Source organism: Xiphias gladius, chromosome 12 (genome assembly GCF_016859285.1).
Source record: "Xiphias gladius isolate SHS-SW01 ecotype Sanya breed wild chromosome 12, ASM1685928v1, whole genome shotgun sequence".
Taxonomy (NCBI): Eukaryota; Metazoa; Chordata; class Actinopteri; order Istiophoriformes; family Xiphiidae; genus Xiphias; species Xiphias gladius.
In genome coordinates this window covers 5,768,797-5,786,875 of record NC_053411.1, presented here as the reverse complement: position 1 = coordinate 5,786,875, position 18,079 = coordinate 5,768,797, and the positions used below count along the sequence as shown (strand labels likewise).

At 41.1% G+C, this 18,079-nt stretch overlaps 1 protein-coding gene across 5 annotated transcripts in view; it reads right to left on the bottom strand.

Annotated features, from left to right (window-relative positions):
• Nucleotides 1-3,887: 3,887 nt before the first annotated feature.
• Nucleotides 3,888-18,079, bottom strand: part of serpinh2 (serine (or cysteine) peptidase inhibitor, clade H, member 2) — a 116,172-nt gene continuing 101,980 nt past the window's right edge. For all 5 annotated transcript variants that reach the window (XM_040141604.1, XM_040141608.1, XM_040141606.1 and 2 more), the window contains one exon: nucleotides 3,888-5,724. In XM_040141604.1, coding sequence (XP_039997538.1) covers nucleotides 5,425-5,724 — 300 coding nt within the window. In that variant the 3' untranslated portion in view covers nucleotides 3,888-5,424. The remainder of the gene's footprint in view (nucleotides 5,725-18,079) is intronic.

Below are 18,079 nucleotides of genomic sequence, written 5' to 3'. Positions count from 1 at the left end.
TGACCCCCAAAACCACGATACATAGTAAAGCATCAATTTTTGTTCAATACACTCAACTGGTTTCTGTCAACATGTAGTGTTAACATCATGTCTGGATAATTATTAATTGAGACATTCATTTTAAAGTGTTCTAATGAGTAAAAATGGCTCACAAACTAGCTTTTAACTAGCTGTTAACCACAGACTTAACCTTAACATGGAAAAACATATATCAAAAATATTTTGTAAGTTATGAATTCCCACCTTGTATGGCTCCACTGCACCAGTTTTGTGGGTAAATCAGGATCATTTGAATATATGAAGGTATGTATGTTTCATTTTTGTCTGTAACCACAACAAAGATCTTATCTGAGACTGACAATGTCAGCCTTGTAAGGTCAGCATTCCAGTGGGCTGTCTATGTAAACCACGTATTTCAGGCAGGTAATGCTCATAAAGTTTGTTAATGCTAATAATGACAAATTAATGTCAGTTGAGGGAAATTTAGCTTCTTAGTTACCAACAATGAGGAAATAAATGGATGCTGGGCTGCTGAAAAGTAATGAAAACATATCTCACCCTGTTGAAGAGTGGCTAACGGTCAATTGGAGATATTTTTTTCATGTTGGCTCCCTCTGCTCAGACCAACACCATGTAGCAATAGAGTGGGGTTATTTCATTTGACAACAACCAAAACGTATGTCGGCAGAATTCTTTGATAGATGTTATGATGCAATTAAAATCTTCAAGATTTAGTAAAAACGTTGGACCCGCCTAAAACTTGATATTGAAGTGCATACGTATATTTCCCAAAATTAGCAATTAAGTTATAGTCTATTAGTAGTATAAACTGGCCAAGATTAAGTACATCCATGTGTGACCTAAAGATCATAGTGTTCCTCCATTGCAAAATTTTAACTGTTAGAAAATGCTCTTGTGATGGGAATCACACCAGCCGCAACGTCCAAGCACATGTTGATGTTCTGACCCATGAGTACTCGGTAATTATTACTACATTACTGACAGGTATCATAGTTGGTGTGATCCAATCGCAAGATGGTCTATACGTTTATCTAATGTCTTAGAGTGGACAAGAATGATTGAAACTGGGATGCAGTGATCTGCGCCGGAAAATGAATGTGGGCCGGAGGGGCTCTTCCCTACTTCCAAACCCCCTACATCCGGAGCCCTTGCTCGGCCGAACTTGGGCTTCATTTTGATGTCAACTACACACCTGTAAAGTTTCGTGACTGTATCTTGCACAGTTGTGATGCTATCGTTAAGACAAAATCTGTCCACAGACAGACATAAACAGCCAAACTGCCAAAGTACTCAAAACTGCCTCTGTGTTAGTTCCTGCTACAGTAGGTGTCTCCAGGACCACATTTTGGCATGATGACTGACAGACACACACACAGAGACTCACAAGGTGAAAACAACACCATCCACCCTGTCGCGGTGAGTAAAAATAGTTTTAGTGAAACTGCATGCCAGCATTGTCTGACCTGAATATCTGAATACCTGAATCTGCCCTCCTCATTTTTGCCCATTGCAAAGGGATTTATCATTTATTTAGATATCAGCCTTTACAGTACCCTGGCATAGTTTCAACTCTGCCACTAGTCTCTTTTATCAGGCATAGTTTTTGCATTTCTGTCTCACTCAGCATGGGTTTACCTTTGTAAGATCTTATTTTTTGCTTCTCTGAAGGCTCTTAATACATTAATACATATTTACTACAATTATACTAAGTCATACAAAATTAACTACGTTTGTTTTAATTAACTAGGTTTTCCCTGAGCCATCAGCAGTGCAAGGAAAGCATATCCCAGCCTTTGAGATAGCGTAATGTGAACTCTTGCTAAAGCCATGTAAACACTTGTTAGGTTAATTTATGTCTGAAGGCCATTTTGTTTTTTAAATAGCTGAGAAAGTACATCTTCATTAAAATCGAGTCAATTGCACCACCTCTCCTATTCTCCCATTCCCCTAGTAGGTTCAAATCCACAGCTGAATGAAAATGGTGTGAAGCAGTTGGCTATTTGTCGTCTATTTCAGACTGCCAGTAAGCGCTCCCTATGGTCAAACACAAGTATGAAACATTGCTATTTCCCATGTATCATATGCCTGCCTTTTACTTTTGACCTATCTCAAGCTTTTAACAAGATCAAGGCGAAAATGGAGGGGCCCCTGTAGCATCTCTATCAGCAAGTTGACCCCCGGTTGAGCACAGCCACTAAAGTGACTTCCTCTAAAGGGTAAGTACTGTACAGTAACTGGGATGACTCTGCTCTGAGTGCTCTTTCGCCCTCTTTTCTGCCACTTGGATTGTCCAACAGTTGAACCCATCGCACATAGCAGCAGAGAAGACAGGAAGTTCATGGTCCCACTTCTACATCATGTTTTATTTAAAAACAGAGATTAAACATTAAATTCCCTTCAAACCTTTTTTAATGCTAGACGCTGAGGAGAAGCTCTGATGGTGATAGTGTCATGTCATCACAGAGAGCCCATAAAATGCAGCTCACCTCAATTACCTGTCCAAAATATCGCCGCTTGCTATTTCCAAAGAGTGCTCTCGGACACGGAGTGTGCTGAAGACAGACAAACACAAAAAAAGTCAACAAATATAAAAAAGGCACTTTCAAAAAGCACTATGAATACAACTCTATTTCCTGTTGGCATACAGTAGATTTAGCATGGTGGTATGACAACTTGAAGATCACTTCCCTTGAAAACAAATTTAATGTATTATTTTGTGGATAACTATATTCTAAAACCTGTAGTCTTGCACAAATCACTTGGATTTGGGGATTATTTAGTGCTAATTAGTTGGAAACTTTCTGTTAAATGCTGTCATCTGGAAAAAAAAGTGTATGTTAACTGGCCAGTTAGGAAATCAAATCATTTCTCATGTTCCTAAGAGATAAACAAATAAAGAGCCCAACAATCGTACTGTAATTATTATTATGTAAATGTGTTATGTCTTTGTACATTGAGAAGCCCTATTACTAATTAAAATGATTAAGTATTAAAATCACAAACTTGTCATGTCCAATAAAATAAAACAGCAAAACATAAACAGTTTCACCGAGACAGTATAAACAGAAGCTTTTATGTATTTGTTGGTGAAATGCTCCTTTAAAACATGGCAAATGATTACATTGGTACATGCAGAACTACTTACCCTCATTGTTGAATACACTGTACAGTATAGCTGCTCCACATCAGTGATAGGAGGCTTTCTTGCATTTTCTTTGTAAATCAGATCATGTCTGGCTACCTGTGAGCGGATGTGGACGTGCATGTGTTTGTCAGTGTTCTGAACTGAATAAAATGTGAAGGTGAGTCAGCAGGGAGCTGCTGTCGGAATGAGCAGGATTGATGTGCTCACAGCAGATGGCCTCAGATCCATCATTGGCTTGTCTAAATCGAGCTCCCGGGTTTATTCAGTGTAGGGTAGACCTGCAGTATAGTGCCCTTTACAAGTCTCTGCTGCACAGGAGGCCACTGCAGAGAGGTCATTGTAGAAGCTTTAGTCACAAATGAATGCACACGTGAACAGTACACGAACACACAGAAACACACACATGCCCAACACACTGTTGCTGAGCAGACCTGTGCAGAGGGCTAAATTAGGAACAAAGCTATAATACCAGTGTGACAGTCCAGCTGCGCGTCTAGACTCTATTTCTTAGCACTGTAACAGGACAGGTGTAGCACACATTTACATTTTACACCTTTGAGAGAATATACTGCACCACTTCTTTTTCTCATTTTGTTACCAGGTGTTCACTACATCTAGAATAAAGCCGTCACATGCCACTAGTGTTTTGCGTGTGAAGACACATGAACAGCTAGTACGACACAAAAGCACGCTATGAAGAAAGACTGAAATGTTCAGTATTTTTAATGAAACATTGAAGATACATAAACGCTAACACTGTTCAAGAGGGATGACAAGAAGGATTTTATGAACACATTTATATATTTTATTTCTCAATTATTCATTGGTGGGAATGGAAAAAACATATTCTACCGTTGCTTGTTTGGAAGCATTCGGTGAGTGTGTTGACAAAGTTGCTGCTACACTTTTCGGGCACTGCAAGTCTGTCATGTGTTGCCACCAAAATTCAATAACTGATGCTAGTTCAGGGCTTTAAATCTGCCTCCATACACCCTTGAGGCTCAATGTCAGTCAATTCAGTTCAGGGTAGAAGTAAAAAGTGCTGTCAAGGAAGATGGAGCTGCAGTCCACATGTATTTTACATTAATAGCACAGGTTTGATTGATTGGTTTGTATCAAGATCAGGTGAAGACGATGATAAATATACTGTAGCTCAAGTGGAAAAAAAAAGTAAGTAAAAAAAAAAGGCCAGAAATATTTATTTTTAAAAAATGCACCTGCACCTTATCGAATATCAAATATAAATTCCAAAAGTAGAAAATTAGTGACTGTTGTCCATTCACTCACACACACACACACAAATGAAAATCAATACCTTTTTGATTTGCTGTAATCATCCTAAATATTAAGTTGTTGCACTTAAGTCAAGCGGTGTCAGTAATGTTTGTTTCCAACAGCATTACGGTATCATTGATCCCTGATGGTATTAGGAGATTAAAAGGTTCCCTGCCCTCTCTGTGTTGTTGACAAGCGGTGTGACTCATTACGGCCATTAGCATTAAGCTGGCTCATCAATAAGCACTTGGCTGATCCATCAGTCTTCCTCAGATCTAGCCCAGGGGACCCTACCATAGGTCCCTGCCAGCTCTGAGAGAGGCTGCATGGGTATCGTTAATCTGTCGGTCACCACACAAACATATACAGTACACACACGCACACGCGCACACACACACACACACACACACACACACACACACCTTCCCTGGTGTTTGCCTGACAGGGATGATTCAAGTGTCACTGTGAGCCTCTGTTCGTTAAAGTGCTTTGTTGATGCTGCTGTAAGTGTTGTGTCAGTGTAACCAGTTCTGCTTGTCAGCATGTTAGTGTTTTCAGTGCACTCTCGTTTGTCATTTTGTTTTGTGTTGACTTGATCACTGAGGCCTTGAATGTGTGTGTGTGTGTGTGTGGGTGCACATGCATGGGAGAGAGAAAAAGCTGGGAGTCTCTCAAAGTTAGTGTTTTTGCTGTAACCGTCAACTTTATTATTGTCTTATACAATATTTTCATTTATGTATGCCATGTAGGTGTCGCTGTGTGCGCGGCTGTGTAGCCTAGGTGTCGGGTATGGCACTTTCAGTGTCAGTCAATGTGTGACTATGCAGTGTCAATGTATGACAGCCAAATGTAGTCTGATGTGATATTGTGCCATAGTGAATGACAATGTCTCGATTTAGAAACCGGTGTGCAGTCTTTGAGAGAACGAGTGTAAGAGGCACAGACAACAAAGAGAGGGAAAAAAAGAAAGATGTTGGAAGGCGCTACAGTTCATCATGGAGGGCCTCTCCCTCTGCGTGGTCAAGGGCTCCCATCAGCAGCAAGGCTCCGGTAGCGTTGTCTCTAACAAAGATGATGAAGGGGTGATCTGCATAGAACAGCTTGGGTTTTTCTATGTTCTCCTCCTCTAGATCTGTGTCTCCTTTCCCAGCTTGAGAAGCCAGTTCCAGGGAAGCCCAGTGGAGGACACCACCCAGATGAAGCTTCCCTTTGTCTGACACACCAGAGAAATCGGCCAGCTTCTGGTCCCAAGCGTCGGTCAAGCCCAGAGCAAACAACTGTTTCTGGAATTGGAAAACACAAGAGTGATGGAATTGATGGATTGCCTTGAATCCAAGCCGTCCGATGCTTGAGGTCATCCTACGAATAGACTTTCCGCAAGTGTGTGCAAAAAAGCAGCTGCTAGGACACTGATCTATTATGCACGCAAAGAGACCAAACAATGAGTGGGAGGGAAAGCACATTTTAAAATTTCATAAAGCTGTGACATTCAGAAGTTGGAGACATGCGCTGCCCTTCCATAACCTCGCCACATGATTAACTCTAATACAAACATACACCCCAAAACGGTCAATCATTAACTTTTCTGAAGGAGTTTTCCACCATGTTTATTTACTTTCTATCACAAAAATTCGAGATGGGAAGGAGCCTGACAGTTGCCCTTGTTGCGAGCTGGCAGAACAAAGTGGGCGACAGGCAGAGGGGAGACGGAAGGGGAGGCAGAGGATGAATAATTTAAGAGTGATGCCCCGTGACCTCAGCTCCCCCTTTGTTTGCCTCTGATATGAATTCCACAGAAAGTCGTCGTCATGACAGGTAGTTTATCCTCCCATGGCAGAGGGCCACTCACAGTGACAGGCTTCTCCAGGGGCCAGATGAGAGCATGTGTGGTGTGGAATTATGTGTGGATGTGCGGAAGGCCATGGTTAGAAGAAAAGCTGCTGAGACAGATGAGAGGGCGACGATATTGTTTTCTACTGTAGCATTGTTTAAATTTCACCTGATTAAACTCTTCAGAGGAAATATATTTTACCGGCAGGCAAGGAAACTAAATCATTTGGATGAGTTGTCTGGGTGAATGTAAATGTTCTGTGGGTTCTGCCTCGCTGACTTTGGCTTTCTTTTCAAAACCACAATGTTATAGCTCAGTATAATAGTGCTTGGTTCCTTAAACCACATGCTAATGAACAACTGTAATAATCCATGTAGCATGTCTACTTTTCTGCTTAAAAGTTGAGATGTGCCTGCAAGAGGAAGTTAAAATGGATCATGTCGGCTTATGCCTAAATGTGAAATAAGTAGATGTATATACAGTTGTAGGCATCTGTCACTCCCATTCTAGTGTTTTCATGCAAAGGTCCCCCTCCACACAGACACACATACGCCACCTCCTGCTCTAATGCACTTCTATTGTCATCATCCATTATTCCTCCACTCTTCCTCTCTTCTTCCACCCACTACCACTACATCACTGTTTTTCTCTCCTGCTCTGCCACTTGCCTGGCATCCCCATCCCTCATCTGCCCCACATGCCTCTATTTTATCCAACTCTGTCTCTCTCTCTGCTCCGAACTCAGTCTTTTTCCTCCTTGCGTCATCCTTCTCTTTCTTTGACAGCGCAGCGCGCCCCAGTATACATTGCTCTCTCAACTTCTCAATCTCCATCGGTAATCTTTTTACGGTTTCCTGCTCCTTATCTAACGAGGAAACAGAAACAGACTTAAACCGGTGGATTCCTCAAGTTGTTGAAGACAAATTTGTGTATGAGGAAAAACCAGACCTTTCTGTCTCTATCTCTGTGACTCATGTCCATCCATCCTCATTCCATTCTGAAGACCCAGTTCATTTGGTCTGCTGGTGTTGCAGGTGTCACCATGAAGCATATAAAAAGTAACAACCAACCCCATGTAACTTGGCCATCCTCTCTGACTCTCCTTCTCTGCTTGTCAAGGCAAAAGCACTTGGTTAATTTTTTGAAGCTATAAAGTGTTTAAAAATTAAGGGACCCCGTGGCAGTATGCTGGGAAACAGGCCAGGAGGAGCCTATGGGGGCCTCATGCACCGCAGAGGTGTGGCACTGCATTGTATGGGGAGAGAAACCTCTGGGAGGTGCTCTTTGGCTGCCCTTTCTCTCTGAAGCACCACATGAATCTTAGATGGAACAGCACTGGGCGGACTTTGCTGATGCCTCGCACACAGCATCAACTAGCTATTTGTCTGAGAGTGAGAGCCACAAGCTTTGTCAGCTGTTGGTTTTCTCTGTATGTGTGTGTGTGTGTGTGTGTGTGTGTGTGTGTGTGTGTGTGTGTGTGTGTGTTTGTTTGTAGGGCTTTCTTGGCCTACAGTGGTGCAGTCTAACCAGGCCTGAGGTAGCATGGCATCAACCCTCAGGCGTGCAACACTCTGCATCACATTATTTCAGCTTGATGGTTGAGCCCACTAAGTAGCTTGCTGGGTGTACCCGTGGGGGTTTTAAGGGGATAGGTTGTGGCAGCCAGCACATGCCACATCTCTATTTGTGAGCAGTCACTTGGCTGTTGTTAAGATACAGAGCAGCTTTAATAATGACAATGGGGAGGGAAGAAAGAATGAAAGATGTGAAGAAAAGCAGAGATCAAACAGGAAGACTACTGTTAAACAGTGCTTTTTTTGTGTCTTCTGCTGCTGCTGCAAACTACAGGACTTGAACTGCCCTTATGATTATTAAAAACTAGGAAAGACTAGACCACACATAACATCTATTTACACCAACATACAGAGATGTTGCATCTTGACAGTCAAAATGGAGGACATGCTGGACACCTGAGTAAGGAGGACAACAGGCAGATTATAATTAAATCATATTACTAGGCAACCTCTGAAATCAAATGAAAAGCCATATTTGGTTATGTGTAGTACCAAATGTGCTTTGCTTGTTAAATGTACCATGCTAATTATTGTTGCAATTTGCAAAGAAAAAAAAAAAAAAAAAAGCAAAAGAAACAGGGGAAAAACACTACATTTGAATGAGGCTGTGGATGGAAACACAAGGACTATTAAGTTTTCAGTTTTTAAAACCAGGCGGAGGGAGCTGGAGGTGGGTGAATATTGTCAGAGTGAGGATACACTAAACAGCAGAGTTGTGGCTCTGGACCAAGACCTGAGGAACTGGATCATAAAATAATTCTCATGGCACAATTCAATATTTTACTTATTTTTAAGTTGCTCAAACTAAACACTATTTTTATTACTGATTAGTACTGATTATTTTCTTGATTAATCAATTATTTGGTATTAAAACTTTTATAAAATAGTGAAAAATGCCTGTCTTCAAATACCGTTTTTTCTTAGTTTAAGTCCAGAATCCAAAGTTATGCAGTCTACAATGATATACATAAAACAGAGTAAAGCACCAAATAATCCCAGCTGAGAAGATGCAACGAAACATTGTTTGACATTTTAGCTTGTCCCATGAGTTCAGGGATTAAACCATTATTAAAATAGTTGCAGATTAATTTTCTGTCGAATGGACAATGGATTAATTGATAAATTGTTGCAGCTCTGATTTTTTACTGTTACTCCACATTTTTGTCCTGTTTTTTAAATTCTTATTTTCACCCACCATAGGTTGCCGGTGGTCAAATTCCAGCGGTAACTATCAAAAGGGTTTAAAATAATTTAAATAAAAATGAATGAAAGACCTTGACTGGATCAGAAGACAAAAAAGATTAGAATCCTTAATGAAAAACTTAAACCCGCTGACAAGAAGTGTTTTTTTGGGTTTAAAGTTTCAACCCTGTTTCATCTCTGCCTACAAGTGTGCTTTTTTCCACCTGTAATCACACCACACTGTAACCAACAGTGATGTCATGAGTCCTGGTGTACCCCTGTACATCACTTAGGGAAAGTGAGAACCTAAACCACTGGAGGTCAGCAAAAGCAACATATTTCAGTGGGTGTCACTCTTTAAAAGGTAGTGAGTTTTTGATCACTAGTAACACTATGGAGAGGTGGTTTTATGTGTAGTTCCCTGTTTCGTTTGTATCCCATGCGTGCGTTTGGGTGATGGCAATGGTTTAATGCTATTCTACGGACTGACAATTGTTGGCAGCGGTACGCCAAGATGAACAGCAATAAGCTACCAAAAGCAAGGAAGAAGAAGACTGCTAACTAGCAAACATGGATGTAAATCTTTTCGATTTGTTGTGTGGTGAGATACACTGAGTGTAAACACAGAATGTTGCAAAAAATTCCCCAGGTTACCTTTAAACACCAAACACAGTATGATTTTATCTCCCAACTGTCAACATCACTGGCCCAAGCGTAACAAACTAGGTCCAACTCTGTCACTTAGTTGTGACACTAAAATCATGACTATAACAGGCCCAACAACTGTACAAGACTAAGGGTAAAAATCTCCTAACCTCCAATGCTCCTGCACAGTTTACACCTCCTGTTCCTTCTGGCTTATCAATAAAACCCACCAAATGATTCTTTGAAGCTGTACAGATGTGTTCTGCCTAATTCAATACTGCCCTAAACATCCTGCGTGGGTGGGAGCATGCTGTATGTGGCACTGGCATCATCACAGCTCCATTTCACGGACCAATTCAATGTAGGCTTTAAAAAAAACAAAAAAACAACATCTTTCTCTTTCTCTCTCACCATCAGCTCTCTTGGAGCTTCAAAGCCTCTCCATCTCTTTATTGAGTCTCATCAGCAATACTCCTATTGGCATCTTATTTACACAGGCTTTTACCTCTTTTGCACGGTCAATACACTGTGTCTCATTCAGTCGGTAAAACATACACACGAACCGCTTTTTATTCCACAAGGCCATTTTACCACAAATGAAAAAGAAAAAGAAGCTTTAGCTTTTAGAGACATATTTAATAACCATGAAATACATCTGATTAATTCATATGATGCAGGGCTGCGGTAGCTGTGTTAAAACAGCTGCCCCTTGACACTGTATACTGCGGAGTGTGCTCTTGTAAATATTTGATGGCCTTTTGACCTCATTAGCCATGATTGAGTGAGCTCTCCGGTGCACATTCATATGTCGTAGTCACCGACTGGAGATACAGTCAGAATGGAGCTCAAGCTCAGCCATTACTGTGGATGTGTGTGTGGCCTGGTCAGCACTGGATCAGAGACAGAGGGAGAGAGCGATGAGGGTGGTTTATTCAGTGACCTCTGGGCCAAGCTTGTTAAGAGGGTTCTCCGTCTCTGGCTACAGACTCCAACACAGTTTGCCCTTCACCAGAGGAGACTACCTCAAATAGGGACGGAAAGAAAGAAAAAGTCAGAATTCTGCAGCTATTTATAGTTCTCTGTGATGCTTTCCGCCTTGTCCCCAAGCAATCACTGACCCCCCTTGTCCTCCTCCACCTCTCCAGCTCATTCGACTGCCGAATGTCACTCTTATTTAGGTCAGCAGAGCCAAGATACGGCTGCTGAGTGATGGCGTATTAGAGGCACATGTGAGACCTACAAAAAGGAATTAGATCCCTTGGACTGATATGACAGAGAGGACAGAAGTGAAGGAGGAAAAGGGTGCATGTGGATGTGGCAAAGCTTTGCAACATGACAAAGAGGTGCGTGTTTTTCTTTGTTCTCATTTGCCTTACACACAGGACACGAGTGTTACAGTTGACATACACACACACTATTATCATATATACTATGATCCTCTGATTGTCCAGATGCTGCCCTCTAATCTCAGTAGTCCATGGTTGGCCCCAGCACTGACAGATAGAGTGGTAAACAGTATTAACGCAAGGGGAGGAACAATTATTGGCCCAACCCAATTGGAAAAATGATCGTCAGAGAAGACATGGCTGGCTGTCACAGGCCACAGCGGTTGAACAGAGAGACGAAATGAGATTGGAGTGGGTTGAGGGTTTGTTCAGAGCCTTAGACCTTTCATAATGATTCCTCAAATCCACTTCTTTTTCTTTCGAGAGCAAACAGAGGGAGACAGCTCGTGACGAGTCAGAGAGACGGGCAAAAACATTCAAGTGCTTATTGATAATTCGGTTAAATAATGAGAGCAACGTACAGCTTATTTTGTTATTTCAGTTTTGTTTTCTGTCTGGCAAACTCTCTTGCAGGGACAGAAGAGGATATGTGAAACAGTAAGTTTTCTGCTCTTTGACTGTCAAAGTCATAGACATGTTTAAGGGAGTTTCAAGCTTTAGTTCTAGATTACAGCCTACTCCCCAGAATGACCTGACAATGTTAATGTCAAAAGTTTGTTCTTCAGGGCATGGCTGGCAGAATAACATGACAGTACAACTCTATAGAGATATTTGTTAAACTAGAAAGAGAGCAAAGTTGATTTCATCTGTCCATGAGGACATGGTAATGGGTTCCAGTCAGTGTACCCTGCCCTGGAGAAATGGGTTTTACTGAGATGCCATCTGTACAGTCAGGTCCATAAGAATTTGGACAGTGACATAATTTTTGTAATTTTTCCACCACCACAATGGATTTTAAACAAAGACATCAATATATGATTGAAGTGTAGACTTTCAGCTTTAATTCAAGAAATGGGGGGGGCATGGACATCTCCAAATGCTGAGTTTCCTCCCTTAAGATGCTTTACCAGGCCTTTATTGTAGCAGCCCTCAGTTGCTGCTTGTCTGTGGGTCTTTCTACCCTCAGTTTTGTCTTCAGTATGTGAAAAGCATGCTCAGGTGGTTTGATGTTAGGTTACTGACTTGGCTATTGAATAATGTTCCATTTCTTGGCCTTGAAAGCTTCTTGGGTCACTTTCCCAGTATGTTTTGGGGTCATTATCGATGTGTACTGTGAAGCACTGTCCTCGTAGTTCTGCAGCATTTGGCTGAATCTAAGCAGATAGTATAGCCCTACACACTTCAGAATTGATGCCGCTACTTCTATCAGCAGTCACATCATCAATAAACATCAGTGACCCAATTCCATTGGCAGCCATACGTGCACATGCCATAACACTGCCTCCACCATGTGTGACAGACGATGTGGTATGCTTTGGATCATGAGCTGTAACTTTCCTTCTCCATACTCTTCTCTTCCCATCATTCTAGTACAAGTTCATCTTTGTTTCATCCATCCAAAGAATCTTGTTCTAGAACTGGGCTAAATGGGCTCTGGACCTGGCCAGATGTTGTGAAAGATTTTTCTTCACCAAGGAAAGAATTCTGCGATCATCAACTTTAGTTGTCTTCTGTGGTCTTCAAGGCCTTTTGGTGCTGCTGAGCTTGCCAGTGCATTCCTTCTTTTTAAGAATGGACAAAATTGTTGATTTGGCTACTCGTAAAGTTTCTGCCATCTGTCTGAAATGTTTGAATTGTTTTTTTCAGCCTAATGATTGCCTCCTGCATTTGCATCCACACCTCTTTGGACTACCAAATGCAAATTCAACACTTGGAATCAACTCCAGACATTTTATCTGCTTAATTTTGCATGAAATAATGAGGGAACAGGCCACACCTGGCCATGAAGCTGATTATCAGTCAACTGACTGATTATTTTTGAGCCTCTGAAAACAAGGGACTATGTATAAAAATGACTGTAAATCCTAAATGGTTAATGCGATTTTTTGTTAAACCCCTTGAACTAAAGATGAAAGTCTACACTTCAATCAAATTTTGATGGCTTCATTTCAAATCCATCACGGTGGTGTACAATAATGGCCTCCTGCATTTGCATCGAGTCACAAAGTGACTGCATACAAAGTCGATGGAAAGATACAAGAGGATGCACAGTTGTGAATTCACTCTAAGTTTTGGGAACTGAGGTTAAGATGCAGCCATGCAATCTGAAAATGTTTCAACTTTGATAAAAAAAAAGATTTGTGCTAATCTCAAGGTTGTATGACTCAACCTAATCATACACGGACAAAATGGAAAAGAAGAGCAGTCACATTAACATACAAAAATCAGAATCAGAAAAACTCTGATCCCCACAGGGAAATTCCTTTGTTACAATTGCTTAACATGCAGTGAGGAAAGAGGAAGTAAAAAGTTTTGTTGTAAACAACAACCAAGATGGCGTGTGAGTACTCCCTGGGTATGTAGTATGGATGTAGCCCTAACACTAACAGTTCAATGTCTGAGCTTCAGAAACATTACTTTATGTAAATGTGACGGCTCTCAGATTTATTCCTGTCCACCAGGAACCATCTGAAAGCGTCTGAAAAAGAAAAAGACACTCTCCACATAGCAGTCAGTGCGTAGCTTCAGTCAGTACACTTGCGATTTAGGTTGAATACACAAGACTGCAAAAACAATCCAGCTATAAAATTTGTGCAAATAATGCATAGTGAAAATCTTCATTCACATTCAGTCTGAATGCATCTTAAGGTCTGTCTCTTTCTGGTGAGTAACAGTGAACACTAAAGATGTGCCAAGCCGTACCATGGTTGATAATATTTGAATGGATCGGTATGGATCTGCCTTAAATGCCAATCATCTCTTTACTATGTTTTGTTCACTTCAGCCGCCTTTACTTTGACAACCATGCCCTTTTGTGAGATTATTTTGCTTGCATATGACAGCAAATGAGTCAACAAGTCTTTCAGAATCTTTTCTGTTTTCTCTCTCTTATTGGCGAAGAGTAGGGAACAAAAATGCCTGTTTATGGAGAGGAACGACGCGTCGCCACTTCCTCCCACTGTACAAAAATGAAGCCAAAGAATCCCAGATACTGGCGCTGCCATCTTGCACTGGTGATGTCATTTGGAGCCAGAGTCTGCGCAGTAGTGATTGGTGGGTTGAGCCGCAGTATTGATGTCTAGTTTGACTCTATCGCAAGCAGACACAGCTGTGAATCAAGACGTCACACCCCCTTTTATAGCATCACGGAAGAACCTCGACTCAATAACACAAATGTACAATCACAAGTGTTCCTGTAGTTCCAACAACACCAACAATGTTTTACAGTCTTATCTATTAATCACCTTAACAGTTTTGAAACAGGACCATGAGTATATGGATCATGTAGCCTGTTAAAAAAACATGTGTGCCAAATTTAGTAGACTGCAACTTTTATTTTGTGTGTGTCAGATACAAAAACTTGATAAGGACATCCCTAGTGAGTACATTCCTTGGCAACTGAAAATGAAAAAAGTTAACCTGAAGAAATGTCAGTAAAATAAGTTTGAAAAGGAAACTTTCTTTTTGCCATGACCCACCCTAAAGATGTGGAGATCTGTGTGATTCTAGCAACTAGTTTCTGCCCTTGCCCCTGCTATGGACCCTGTAGCCTGGTCAAATACATGCTCTTCCACGAGCCCAACAACTTCTCTCCTCAGACTCAGACCAGCTACCTGCTGGCTCTGCGAGTAAAAGGAGCAGAGATCCAGACTACCAGCTGGGCTGTGGCATGACCCATGTGTTCTTGCAAAAGGAGATCTGTGGGAGGCATCGGAAGCCCACCGAGGAGCTACAGGTCATGGTCATCCTCTTAGCCTCCTTGCAACCAGGGTCTGATTCCTTGCTGAATGCTGTTACAGCCCAATGCTGTGTGTAAGCTGGACACCCATCACCTCAAAGGAGTGATGAGAAGAGCAGAAAAGGCTGATATTTAAATTCACCTGAGTCAGAGTCTGCATTGAAGGGATTGGAAGGGTTAAACCAGGTTACTGCTTCAGCTACTAAAAGCTAGGGAAGGGAATCAAGAACCGGTTCCAGTTGAGAACCGATTCCAAATTGTGCGAACCATATGAATTGTATGCCTTCGAGCTTATCAATTCCTTCATCGATGCCGGCATATTTTTCTGACAGTCAGGGCTGAGCAGCCCTATACACTACGCAAGCTGATTAGGGCCCCGCAAATTAGGCAATGGCCCCGCCTCCCCCTCGTGTCAAAGTAGGTGTCAATGTTTACAACTACGATGACAGGATGAAGCGGAACTATTCTCCTGGTCATGAAAAGAGAAAAAAAACAAAACAAAACCATGAGAGTGAATTGCCGGAATAGCAATCACATAAACTTGTTCCCTCCTCTCCAAGTTTGATGTCAACAAATAATAGTAACGTTAAATTGATGTGTTAGCTTACAGTGTATCTCTGGTCTGTCTGTCTCCCTAACCTCGCTGGACATTGCAACTCTTGGTCTGTCTGTGTCTTGCTTTCGAGGCCACGTTGAGCTTTTTTTTTTCTGTGCTTGAGAGTGAAATACAATTATTTATTATGCTTGATGAACACCAACAGTGTTTATGAACAGCAGTGTGTCGCAGGTGAACATGCATTCATATGCGCATGCACAAAATTAAACTTTCCAGCAGCCACCTCTGTGAGGACCAGTCCTGACACGTCATGGGCGTGATGTAACTCTTCACAGGTGCACATAATTTTAAAACAAGACAGTGATTATCTAGTCTTTAATTCAAGGTTTAGTTACAACTATGGACTAATACAAGATGGAAAGCCTTGGATTGACATTGACTATTGATTAAAAATTGAATTTAAAATCTTGATTAGCTGGGCACACTGGGCAATATGGGTGCACATCTCTCAGTCAATAATAACCATCAATTATTCAGCCAAGCTGTAGTATGAATGGTGGGCCCGATGCCACTGATAAAATTAACAATAAAGCTGCAGCCATAGTTTATAGGCTTATGTTTACATTGTATAGCCAAAGCTAACTGTATAATATTGTGACGACTGGACTACTCAGTGTTATTTTTTATAATTTTCTTCTTTTTACATTTTCTACAATTTCTTATTTACAGTAATTTTATGTAAATATTGACCTATCTTAAGATTCTATAGAATATATTCTATTATATTCTTTTCCACATAGGTCTACCTATTCTTAGACAGACAGATGGAGCAAACTGTTATTTTAGGTGGGAGGATTGTAGTGGGAGCACTGGGTGTTCACTTCACAAAGAAAGATTATGACAGTGCTCACTGTAATTTCTATAAAATAGTAATTTCAATTAAAGGTGGAAACACCGGGAATATGTTGTAACATCTTTCAATGCAACATGGGCTTAAATTCCAGGAATGCCATGTATTTGACACTCTACGCATAAGTCCCACTGCTTCCCAACCGAGCAGCATGTCCGTTACTGAAGGTAAACATCCTAGGTTATAATAACATTATCACCATGCAAGCAGGCTTAACAGATTTTTTCTTTGACTAAGAAAACCTTAATGAAAATGAATTCTGTACAAATATTCTCTCATTTCATCCATTTTAGATGATGACGGACTCAGAGATACAGTTGCGTTAACGCTGAAAACCTGTGTTCACCTACTTTTTTTCCTACACTGAAAGTTGATCAGGAATTGTTAAGGGAGTCGATAAAGAATCAGACCGATGAGCAGAATCGATACTGGCGCTGGTATCAATAAAATCTGATCAATTCCCATCCCTACTAAAAGCACTAAAGAGTCAGAGGATGACAGAAAAGTACACAAGAAAGAGAGGTCACACGGGAGAATATATGGAGGAAGATAAGAAAGCGGAAGAAATGACAAGCAAGTAACACAACACAACACAACACGGAGGCAGAGCAGCAACAAACAAGGACAGAGAGAGAGGAAGTGACAGAGCCAGGTGAGGGGGAAGAGGAAAGACATATGAATGGATAAAAAAATTACTCTATAAGGGAAAGAAAAAGAAACTCAAGATAAGCAAAATGCCTGTCAGGAAGAGGAGGTGGCCAAAGCAGAAGCAAAGAACAGAGAAGGGACATGGAAAAACCAAAGAGGATGAAGAAGACAAAGAAACAATGGGAATGATGAGGGCAGTGCTTGGAGATATGAGAAACTGTATTCTGATGATATAAATGATGTGTGTGGATACAGGAAATTAATGAAAAGGGGGAAACTAAAAGAATAAACTACAATTGTGGCTGCATGCAGGGATCCGTTTAGGTTGCACTGCAGTATTTAAACCCAGAGCAACCTCTCCACTGCACATTTAATGTACTGTATAAGCACATTATATCAGTCTGCTATGCTGAGTACAAGTGAAGAGAACATGGATCAAAAGATGAACTAAAAGGAACAAACCAGCATTACTCCTACAGAAACACCTATAAATTCCCCTTAAAAGAAAAGACTACAAACCCCAGTGCCAGGGCAGCTGTGGTGCCTCTGGAAATTAGGCTGATTCAAGATGGGCTAAATTTGGTGGGAATGGAGAACCATGCTTGTCAGGCAAGGCCTTTGGGAATAAATGTAGGAGCCACAGCTCATGTGGCTGTGCTACAGCAGTAAGCACACCACTGGAGAGGGAAAGAAGGATGCAACTAAAAACCTAGTAGATGCAGCACGCTTAAAGATGTGAAACTATAATGGAACAGTATCATGGACGAACTACATTGTAGAGTCAGTGACATACAGAAAAGTACTGAAGCTCCTCTAATCTTCCTAATGAGTTTATCAGCATATCAGGTGAGGAATAAGACGTCAACAAAGTCTTTTATCCTGACATTTCAGACAACACTCTGCCTGTCATTGTACGCTGACATTACGCATTCGTCCAAACTAAAAGAGACTCAACAGTTTATGGAAACAAAAACATTTAAATACTATTTTTATATAACATTTAGCTTAAAACAGGGTCACCTACTAATTTAAACATCCTGTTTTAGTTTGAACATGCCCCCTTCCTAAATTCGAAGAATGTGCATTTGTACCCTGACACACACCTCCG